This window comes from Rhipicephalus microplus, chromosome 3, assembly GCF_043290135.1.
Source record: "Rhipicephalus microplus isolate Deutch F79 chromosome 3, USDA_Rmic, whole genome shotgun sequence".
In the NCBI taxonomy this organism is placed as follows: domain Eukaryota; kingdom Metazoa; phylum Arthropoda; class Arachnida; order Ixodida; family Ixodidae; genus Rhipicephalus; species Rhipicephalus microplus.
Window position 1 is genome coordinate 25,588,800 of NC_134702.1, and position 11,847 is coordinate 25,600,646.

Consider the following 11,847-nt stretch of genomic DNA (forward strand, 5'->3'; position numbering starts at 1 on the left):
ATATGAAAAGTGGGCCAGTCTTTCGGCCATAACGCGCTAGGGGCTGTAATTTGAGTTCGTAAGCGGGAAGTTCAAGCAGGAAGCTGTATGTCTCACGTACCCCGAGGCAAGATGCTGTTGTTGAAATACGCAGCTCCGAGCACTCCGTGAAACTTCTGTGCATGCGACTTGTTAACAACCGCTGAAAAAAAAAAACAAAAAAAAAACAATGGTAACAAATAAAAAAGTTTTACGTCCGCGACAGGACTCGAACCTGCAATCTTCTGATCCGAAGTCAGACGCCTTATCCATTAGGCCACGCGGACACATTTGCGACCGTGTTTAATATAATATATAAGCCGTAATACCTATTGGCACGCCTTGAGATGATTCGGCGATGGTTTCAATTGCGTCCGTTGCCCGCTGCGTCATGCCAGCTCCCACCACCCTTGCCGGATGTGCTGACGTTGGGTGCACTGCGAGGATACGAGCGCAAGCACAGCTATCACCTATGCGCCCATTTACATTGCGAGTAATTTGCAAAACAGAACTCAAGTCTTCGCGGATATTTCGAGCATTTTCATGTAGCATCTACAGTATCTCTAGTTGGCCTCGGTTGAAATGCATGGGTGTTTATCCTCAATTATCCAAAGCACATCTCGACTAAGCAGCGAATGGGAGCTCAAACACCGTGTGCGATTGATAAAACAATTCATTTAACACAAACTGCGGTAGCGCAACTGTGAGCGCAACCTAAGACACATGGCCGATAGGCCGCGCATTTCGATGGGTTTAGAACTTGCGAAAACGCGAGAACAGAACGACGACAAAGAGACAAGAAGGACACGAAGGACACGAGCGCTCGTGTCTTTGTCTCTTTGTCGTTGTTCTGTTCTCGCGCTATAACTATCGTCATGTCATACCCAAATAGCCCAAGCTGCCACACCACAGATATACGCCACACTTCGAAATTGCGAAAGGAATGTTGCGATGAGATATGCGTCGATATATGACGAATGATCGGCAACGTAGAGCTACGCCTCAAGCCACAAAAATTATGCCCTGAGCGTTGTATATATATTTCTACATAAGCTATAACCCCGCACAGAAAATCGCGAAGGGAACACGCATGCGCATAGAACCAGACACGTGGTATGGAAGCGCGGGCTTTTTAAATTCTGAATTTCAAGCGTGGCTTCGAATTTGTCATCATGGAAGTATATTTCTTGCTGTATTCAAAGGAAAACTCAATAAGAAGGTGTGAAGGCAAATCACTATATATATATATATATATATATATATATATATATATATATATATATATATATATATATATATATATATATATATATATATATATATATATATATATATATATATATATATATATATATATATATAGTTCACGTGCTAAGTTCACGTGCTACGTGACGCCAAACATGCGCATAAGAATGTTTTCACACTCGTTGTTTGGCTTATAGATGGCGCTGACTGTCGCTCCTACTTCTAAATTCACAGATAAACCCAAAAAAGTGGATGGAGGGAGTGCCGCTGTAATAGCTCAGTGGTTAGAGCATCGAACGCGTAATTCGAAGGTCGTAGGTTCGATTCCTGCTTACAGTTGGTAATTTTTTCATCCACTTTTCTTTCTTCTTATTTACATTCCATTAATGTTAATAACTTCCCCTGTACATTCCTTGGCATTACTGTCTGTTATATCTCATTATTATTGTGTTAAAAACACGGAAAAACGAGCCCTTAGGTATACACTTCTTTCCCTTATTTCATTGAACGAGGGTCTCGTACTGGCAGACTTGGTGTGTTTAGGTTGTATAAGAGGGACAATTAATCAGCTGCCCGCCCATAATAAGTTCACGTGCTACGTGACGCCAAACATGCGCATAAGAATGTTTTCACACTCGTTGTTTGGCTTATAGATGGCGCTGACTGTCGCTCCTACTTCTAAATTCACAGATAAACCCAAAAAAGTGGATGGAGGGAGTGCCGCTGTAATAGCTCAGTGGTTAGAGCATCGAACGCGTAATTCGAAGGTCGTAGGTTCGATTCCTGCTTACAGTTGGTAATTTTTTCATCCACTTTTCTTTCTTCTTATTTACATTCCATTAATGTTAATAACTTCCCCTGTACATTCCTTGGCATTACTGTCTGTTATATCTCATTATTATTGTGTTAAAAACACGGAAAAACGAGCCCTTAGGTATACACTTCTTTCCCTTATTTCATTGAACGAGGGTCTCGTACTGGCAGACTTGGTGTGTTTAGGTTGTATAAGAGGGACAATTAATCAGCTGCCCGCCCATAATAAGTTCACGTGCTACGTGACGCCAAACATGCGCATAAGAATGTTTTCACACTCGTTGTTTGGCTTATAGATGGCGCTGACTGTCGCTCCTACTTCTAAATTCACAGATAAACCCAAAAAAGTGGATGGAGGGAGTGCCGCTGTAATAGCTCAGTGGTTAGAGCATCGAACGCGTAATTCGAAGGTCGTAGGTTCGATTCCTGCTTACAGTTGGTAATTTTTTCATCCACTTTTCTTTCTTCTTATTTACATTCCATTAATGTTAATAACTTCCCCTGTACATTCCTTGGCATTACTGTCTGTTATATCTCATTATTATTGTGTTAAAAACACGGAAAAACGAGCCCTTAGGTATACACTTCTTTCCCTTATTTCATTGAACGAGGGTCTCGTACTGGCAGACTTGGTGTGTTTAGGTTGTATAAGAGGGACAATTAATCAGCTGCCCGCCCATAATAAGTTCACGTGCTACGTGACGCCAAACATGCGCATAAGAATGTTTTCACACTCGTTGTTTGGCTTATAGATGGCGCTGACTGTCGCTCCTACTTCTAAATTCACAGATAAACCCAAAAAAGTGGATGGAGGGAGTGCCGCTGTAATAGCTCAGTGGTTAGAGCATCGAACGCGTAATTCGAAGGTCGTAGGTTCGATTCCTGCTTACAGTTGGTAATTTTTTCATCCACTTTTCTTTCTTCTTATTTACATTCCATTAATGTTAATAACTTCCCCTGTACATTCCTTGGCATTACTGTCTGTTATATCTCATTATTATTGTGTTAAAAACACGGAAAAACGAGCCCTTAGGTATACACTTCTTTCCCTTATTTCATTGAACGAGGGTCTCGTACTGGCAGACTTGGTGTGTTTAGGTTGTATAAGAGGGACAATTAATCAGCTGCCCGCCCATAATAAGTTCACGTGCTACGTGACGCCAAACATGCGCATAAGAATGTTTTCACACTCGTTGTTTGGCTTATAGATGGCGCTGACTGTCGCTCCTACTTCTAAATTCACAGATAAACCCAAAAAAGTGGATGGAGGGAGTGCCGCTGTAATAGCTCAGTGGTTAGAGCATCGAACGCGTAATTCGAAGGTCGTAGGTTCGATTCCTGCTTACAGTTGGTAATTTTTTCATCCACTTTTCTTGCTTCTTATTTACATTCCATTAATGTTAATAACTTCCCCTGTACATTCCTTGGCATTACTGTCTGTTATATCTCATTATTATTGTGTTAAAAACACGGAAAAACGAGCCCTTAGGTATACACTTCTTTCCCTTATTTCATTGAACGAGGGTCTCGTACTGGCAGACTTGGTGTGTTTAGGTTGTATAAGAGGGACAATTAATCAGCTGCCCGCCCATAATAAGTTCACGTGCTACGTGACGCCAAACATGCGCATAAGAATGTTTTCACACTCGTTGTTTGGCTTATAGATGGCGCTGACTGTCGCTCCTACTTCTAAATTCACAGATAAACCCAAAAAAGTGGGTGGAGGGAGTGCCGCTGTAATAGCTCAGTGGTTAGAGCATCGAACGCGTAATTCGAAGGTCGTAGGTTCGATTCCTGCTTACAGTTGGTAATTTTTTCATCCACTTTTCTTTCTTCTTATTTACATTCCATTAATGTTAATAACTTCCCCTGTACATTCCTTGGCATTACTGTCTGTTATATCTCATTATTATTGTGTTAAAAACACGGAAAAACGAGCCCTTAGGTATACACTTCTTTCCCTTATTTCATTGAACGAGGGTCTCGTACTGGCAGACTTGGTGTGTTTAGGTTGTATAAGAGGGACAATTAATCAGCTGCCCGCCCATAATAAGTTCACGTGCTACGTGACGCCAAACATGCGCATAAGAATGTTTTCACACTCGTTGTTTGGCTTATAGATGGCGCTGACTGTCGCTCCTACTTCTAAATTCACAGATAAACCCAAAAAAGTGGATGGAGGGAGTGCCGCTGTAATAGCTCAGTGGTTAGAGCATCGAACGCGTAATTCGAAGGTCGTAGGTTCGATTCCTGCTTACAGTTGGTAATTTTTTCATCCACTTTTCTTTCTTCTTATTTACATTCCATTAATGTTAATAACTTCCCCTGTACATTCCTTGGCATTACTGTCTGTTATATCTCATTATTATTGTGTTAAAAACACGGAAAAACGAGCCCTTAGGTATACACTTCTTTCCCTTATTTCATTGAACGAGGGTCTCGTACTGGCAGACTTGGTGTGTTTAGGTTGTATAAGAGGGACAATTAATCAGCTGCCCGCCCATAATAAGTTCACGTGCTACGTGACGCCAAACATGCGCATAAGAATGTTTTCACACTCGTTGTTTGGCTTATAGATGGCGCTGACTGTCGCTCCTACTTCTAAATTCACAGATAAACCCAAAAAAGTGGATGGAGGGAGTGCCGCTGTAATAGCTCAGTGGTTAGAGCATCGAACGCGTAATTCGAAGGTCGTAGGTTCGATTCCTGCTTACAGTTGGTAATTTTTTCATCCACTTTTCTTTCTTCTTATTTACATTCCATTAATGTTAATAACTTCCCCTGTACATTCCTTGGCATTACTGTCTGTTATATCTCATTATTATTGTGTTAAAAACACGGAAAAACGAGCCCTTAGGTATACACTTCTTTCCCTTATTTCATTGAACGAGGGTCTCGTACTGGCAGACTTGGTGTGTTTAGGTTGTATAAGAGGGACAATTAATCAGCTGCCCGCCCATAATAAGTTCACGTGCTACGTGACGCCAAACATGCGCATAAGAATGTTTTCACACTCGTTGTTTGGCTTATAGATGGCGCTGACTGTCGCTCCTACTTCTAAATTCACAGATAAACCCAAAAAAGTGGATGGAGGGAGTGCCGCTGTAATAGCTCAGTGGTTAGAGCATCGAACGCGTAATTCGAAGGTCGTAGGTTCGATTCCTGCTTACAGTTGGTAATTTTTTCATCCACTTTTCTTTCTTCTTATTTACTTTCCATTAATGTTAATAACTTCCCCTGTACATTCCTTGGCATTACTGTCTGTTATATCTCATTATTATTGTGTTAAAAACACGGAAAAACGAGCCCTTAGGTATACACTTCTTTCCCTTATTTCATTGAACGAGGGTCTCGTACTGGCAGACTTGGTGTGTTTAGGTTGTATAAGAGGGACAATTAATCAGCTGCCCGCCCATAATAAGTTCACGTGCTACGTGACGCCAAACATGCGCATAAGAATGTTTTCACACTCGTTGTTTGGCTTATAGATGGCGCTGACTGTCGCTCCTACTTCTAAATTCACAGATAAACCCAAAAAAGTGGATGGAGGGAGTGCCGCTGTAATAGCTCAGTGGTTAGAGCATCGAACGCGTAATTCGAAGGTCGTAGGTTCGATTCCTGCTTACAGTTGGTAATTTTTTCATCCACTTTTCTTTCTTCTTATTTACATTCCATTAATGTTAATAACTTCCCCTGTACATTCCTTGGCATTACTGTCTGTTATATCTCATTATTATTGTGTTAAAAACACGGAAAAACGAGCCCTTAGGTATACACTTCTTTCCCTTATTTTATATATATATATATATATATATATATATATATATATATATATATATATATATATATATATATATTATCTGCGTGCCAGTGAGGTGTTAATTCTCTTACCCGGCATTGTCGCGTTCTTTTGCATGAACTTGCTCAAGCTGGATGCTGTGTGCAGAAAAATAAAGAAAAAAAGAAAAGAAATTCAAGTCAATTCTAAACCTCAATGAAGCTGCGGGTTGAAGAAGCTTCGCATGTGAACGTATGCATTTCGTGGGGCAAAACATGCACCATGGGCGTTAAAACTGCGGAAATTTGATTTCTTACTACATAATTTCTAAATATTCCTGTACGTGACGGCAAATGCAATTGCTATGTTTCCTGGCGCTGTATATTCTGAGTATGTAAGTTTTCTGATATATGTGCTAACCGTGCTTCCCGTAAAGAGATGTGCTGATCATTCCTCAATGCAGGTGTCAATAGCTGCTATAAAGTAGTCAGTGTATCGTCGTAATGGATCACTGTTCGCTAGCTGTAACATGCATTGCCTACACAATTTTTTTTATAATAGGGAACGTAATGTGAATGTGAGTTGTGTGCTTCAAGCATTTACCCAAATATTGTTTACAAAAGGCTCTTCGTGCTTTCGCTGAGACTGTGCTGCGCCTTCCACGTAGGCCTGGCCTTTTTTCGTTCAGTAACAAACTTGCAAGCTATACTTGCACTAGCGCAATTGTTTTACGTTCACTCATAACCGAACGAGGATACTCGTTTGGGGGACTTGATTTGCTGCTAGAGGCAGCCAAGTGATTTCAACATAGTGTAATTCAAAGGAAAACATATAGGGTTAGCTACTGCTTCGGATGCTTTCCATATCTCCAATATCTGTTAATTTTCAGTCGTCACGGCCTTAATATGCGTAGCACAATGCACGTACTTCTGTTGGCAATGATGACGCAGGCGACGCCGAGCAGCGCGACGAAGGCGACCGAGAGAACCACGACGCTCGACTTGAGCATGACCTTCTGAAGGCCTGTCTGAAGGGCCAGGTTGTGGGTGCTGTGATGGGCATCGTCGATACATGATGAGACTATCTTTTATCAAACATCGTGGCAAGACGTTTCAAGTTGAAGTGGTCACTTCATGCTCCTTCTTACTGTCACCCTTCAGCCCGTCCTTCGCGGCACCAAAGCGTTGTCGTCTAGCCATGGCTTCAGAAGGGACTTAAAAGCGAGTCGTATGATTGTGTACAAATCCATTCCGTATCAGAAATAATAAGAGCAAATGTTTTCATTCTTACATAAAGCAGTATTTACCTTAGTATTCTCTTCTTGTAATACATTGTATTTCCACGTAATTAATGAATATATTATTTGCAAATACCACTCAGTGAGAAATCGCAAGAAAAAAAAATAAATGAAGTAAAATGTAAGCCCACGAAGTACCTTTTCTCATTCACTCTTCGTATTTGGACGCACTTATGTAGGTGGGAAAAAAAGTACTGCTGCTTTAGAAGGCGATCTTTATAACTGCAAAAACTACTCAACGAAATGCAGGTGTTTGTGGTATGCACTGTATAGCCACAATCCGTGACAGCTCTCTAGAATAGGATATTCTAGTACACTGTGTAGCACTGGTATTACAACGTGTGTCGCAGGAGCTAATCTCAGAGGCCACGCCAACGTCCCGCATAGCGCACCTCGCGTTCGACACGGCGGTCTCATGCACGACGGTGACGCCCTCTGTGCTGCTGCTCGTAGGCCCGTACACAGGAACTCTCTGGAAGAGTGGAGGCTGGACCTGTGGCGCCGTGATGGTGTGGGGCACCTGCACATACGACCCGGTCGGGGAAGGCCGTGTGAAAGCGTGACCCGAAACTGCGCACAGAGGCTACGTTATTTCGGAGATCATGGGTGAAAGGGATGGAAGAATTGTTGCACTGTCATTCACTAATGTCGCAGCCCGAAGTGCCTAAATCTGATGTCTTGAATGCAGAGCCACGGTGTCACTGTTCATCTGGTTGCAATCTAACGAAGCAGTAGTGTACTTGAAGCAAATAAATGTTTGAAGTAGCATACAGTCCACAGTGAACTTGCTGCAGTTTTCGCGACCCCCTAGAAATGAAGTTTTCAATAAAACCGGAGGCATCAGGGTCAGTAAATGCAGTGCAGTTTTTGTGACGCTATTTCTACTTAGATTCTAGACAGTCACTAGATGTGGATATTGGATTGAATAAACTTTTATTTCTAGATGTGGATAGGGCTGTTTGAAACACAATCTTTAGACATGACTGCCGCTGACGAGACAGGTTTTAACGAGCAGCGCGTCTGTTTGTTTGTGATTATGCCGCAATTTCATTTGGTCGTCACGGATATTCCACAAATAATGATGCGCTTGAACGCAGTGACCGCACTTTCAATAAACTTTTTATTATGCGAATTTTCGAGGCCATACACTATCACCGATACTGTGATCGCGTTATCATTCGAATCATGTTTAAAGCCTTCTGATTAAAGCACCTGGCAAATGTGCACCACCCCATGAAAATGTGGTGGAGCACATTCAGCAAGCATTCTCATATAATAACTGGTCGACTGCCACTATCCTTCAAGAGGAAGGTGTATACGTATAACAGCTGCATCATGCCGGTGCTCACCTACTGAGCAAAACCCGAAGGTTTACAAAGAGGGTTCAGCTTAAAGGAGTAGTGACACCTTTTTTTCGAAGGCGAGTTTGTTCCGCGATAAAGTTCTCGTATACAGAGATCACTCTGGGGAAGTGTGAAGCTCAGCGAATAAGATATTTTATTTTGATATATAAGTGATAATTTTCTTGGCGATCCTATTGACGTCTACACTAGCTTGACGTCAGGCTACAGTACTAATTTCGGTGACTTTACGCAGCAGTCTGGCAAGTTGGGATGACGTCAGGCACCAAAAAACAACAAATGACACAGCCTGGCTGCGCGTCGCCTTCTCGGTGGTCTGCTCGCGGCGTGCGGTATAGCTATCATTCAGCGAACTTGTGAGGCGAGAGAGCGGAGTCTATAGAGTATCGTGCGTCCTCGTCAGTATAGAATATACACTGCTCAGAGGGCAAGGAAGTGATTCGACCTGAATCTGCCGCCATGACACCTACGATTTGCCCTGTGAAGTCTTGCGCTAGTGAAGCAGGGGACTGATTCCCGTCCGATCCGCGGCGCTGAGAATGGGTCGACTTCGTGCGCCGCGGCGGAGGCGGAGACTGGACGCCGACCAAGCGGAGTTTGCTCTGTTCACTCCACTTCACTGCAGACGCGTACACGTACAGCACGCAGTTGATGACCGATTTCGGATTGTGAACAAAGAATCTGCGCCTCAGAAGTGATGCCGTCCAAATCTGTCACCCTGCCGCCACGGCGCGTCACGATGCTTTGAGAGGCTGTCCTAAAAGGGACTGCAGGGGCGACAACTTGAAGCGTGTTGGTGATACCGAGGTGCGTGCTCCAACGGAGGTCCCTGCCACAACCACGTGGTGCGATGCGGAACGGCACGACACGGAGGCCTCCAGAAACAAGCGTTTCCGTAGAGATCCCAAGGTTCGTAACGATTACTGCGCGTACTTGTGCTCACCAGTCTCGATGCTACACGTGCGGCGCGCAGATGACGACAACTGAGCCACGGGCGCCCGGGGATACGTCCCGATAACTTGCGCATGCACATACCAACGCTTGGGGGCGCTGCTTAGAGCTACGCTTATAATACAAAACATCGTCAGAAATTTCCTCGCTTGCAATGGCGTTACGCCGACAGAATATTTGGAAAGACGCACAATTTAGGCTGTTCATGCAAAATGAGAAAAGGTTAGAATAAATTTACGCGCATTAATTGACGGGCTATTATACAATTGGCACTTTTAATATGTTTATGTGTTGTTTTTAATAGGTTCCTTATGTGATAAGCCTTTCGAAAGGCAATAATTATTATCTTCCGCAAAACTGGCATGACAAAACAGAGTCGTCACCGATTAGTGTTGTGACAACGCTACATATACTCTGGTTTCTCGTGAAACAATCGAACGCATGTAGGATGATTTATTTATTTATTTATTTATTTATTTAACTACCTATTTATTTTCGATACTGCAAGTCTCATACGAGACCAAAGCAGAAGGGCATCAGTTCTTGGATACAGAATACAGTTTTCAGTTTCACGTTTACACAGCGGCATATTTGTCCGAACGTCTAAGAAAGGCTGGAGGCAGAAATGCCTGTAGGGGTCTCGAGGCAAAATTCAATAAGTACATTCTAAAAAAAATGGCATTAATTGTATACAAACACTGAGCAATCGGTACATACTCAAAGACGGCCTATGACGGCATATGAGGAACACTGTTCTCTGAATATCGTAAAGACTGCCGACAAAACGAGCGTGTGATTTAATCGCAGTTTTGATACTTCTACTCTCTTTGTAATTCGCCAGTAGCCACTTATTATGTAACGCAGCTGGAAGCACTGATTGAGTAAGAAGCTAGGTGGATCCGTGCAAATTCCGATTGACGTTTTTTTTTTCCTGGGTCAAAAGGCTCTTGAAACAGTGAATGTATCGACGCAATTTCGGCGTGCCTGCATATTCACTCGTGCACCATGGCGCATAGCAGGTGCGTACACTGATAAAGTCTCAGAAACGCCTTAAACGCGCTAAAAACGAGCAATTACTCTCTTTTGCAGGCTCTGGCGCGTGCGCTCTCAATGCAAACGCTCCTGAGATCTTCAGTACCATGAGACTACAGCGCCGCCGCTACTGTCACCCGCCGGAGAATCAGCCGAGATGCGGCGCGGCCGCCTCGTTCACTCCACTGCCCTCTTCTATAGTACACTGTAGCGGAGGGTTGTCAGGCTCGAAGGGCTATCATGTGATGTTTAAAACAACCGAGAAAGCTTTTGTGGTTTTTGGTACCATGATTAGACGTCTTGGACATTTACCCCTGTGAAGTGGAACAAGTGCGTGAGTTTTAGCGGCTTGACTATACTAATAAAGCGTTGGCCGCGTAGATGTGGTCGACCCTGTATGAGATTTAGGCGTACGTTGAAGAACCCCGGGTCATCAAAATTTCCATACTGCGGAGTCCCTCAGGTGTATCGGGGTCTTAAAATGTAAAGCCCCAACAATGATTACTTTTGCACATTAGGTTATTCAATCAAAAAGATATATGTGGCGCTGTACGCGATATTTCATGGGATGACGATTGTGCGTTGGGAACACGGTGTAAGAATATGGTTGAAAAAAAAAAAAGGTTAGCGTTTCGGGTTCTACCTGCTGCTCGGGGATCTTCTGGGGGACGTGCTCTGGTGCGGGAGAGGTGCTGCCGCGGCGGAAGGGCGCGATGCTGGCCGAAGACGTGGAGCTGCTGCCGCCGGCACTCCGCACCATGCGGCGCTGGCCGTGCTTGCTCTCCTTGCTAGTGCTCGGCCGGGCATTCGTGGTATTCGGTCTCACCGGGGGCATCTGCGGCGGAGGAAAACCGACTGTTCAATACTGCTGCTCATTACCACCACTACTACTACTACTACTACTACTACTACTACTACTACTACTACTACTACTACTACTACTACTACTACTACTACTACTACTACTACTACTACTACTACATCTACTACTACTACTACTACTACTACTACTACTACTACGACTACTACTACAATTGCTATTGCTGTTTGTCACAAATGTCTCCTGGTCTCAACATTTCTTGCGCATAATGTCCTAGAGTATGCCCGGCATCTAAACGGTGGCAAGGGAGAACAAGCTATAATTCGTCTTAAAGAATGGTGTGCCGTAAGCGCACGTGCATAACTTGGTGTGTGTTAGCGTGAGCCTTAGAGATCATGATACCGCCATGTTCTTACATGGACGGACCATGTAAAAACAAGTGGCTTTTGTCTTGTGTAACTTCAAAACTGTTTGCCCGGGAAGGTGTGGTCTCCTTCCGCGGACATCAAGGGCTGTAATTCTTCTGAAGGAA

General features: G+C 43.5%; 1 protein-coding gene and 1 non-coding gene across 2 annotated transcripts in view; both read right to left on the reverse strand.

Moving 5' to 3' along the window:
- The window catches only part of LOC119162287 (neprilysin-1), a 37,716-nt gene extending 26,386 nt beyond the window's left edge, over positions 1–11,330 (reverse strand). The window contains exons 1-6 of the mRNA XM_075887799.1: positions 11,139–11,330; positions 7,544–7,671; positions 6,782–6,903; positions 5,968–6,012; positions 348–455; positions 101–181 (exon numbers count right to left, since the gene is read on the reverse strand). Of these exons, the coding sequence (XP_075743914.1) occupies positions 101–181; positions 348–455; positions 5,968–6,012; positions 6,782–6,903; positions 7,544–7,671; positions 11,139–11,330 (676 nt within the window). The remainder of the gene's footprint in view (positions 1–100; positions 182–347; positions 456–5,967; positions 6,013–6,781; positions 6,904–7,543; positions 7,672–11,138) is intronic.
- On the reverse strand, positions 233–305 carry TRNAR-UCG (transfer RNA arginine (anticodon UCG)). The gene has a single exon. It is a non-coding gene; the product is annotated as a tRNA-Arg (tRNA).
- Positions 11,331–11,847: the final 517 nt, after the last annotated feature.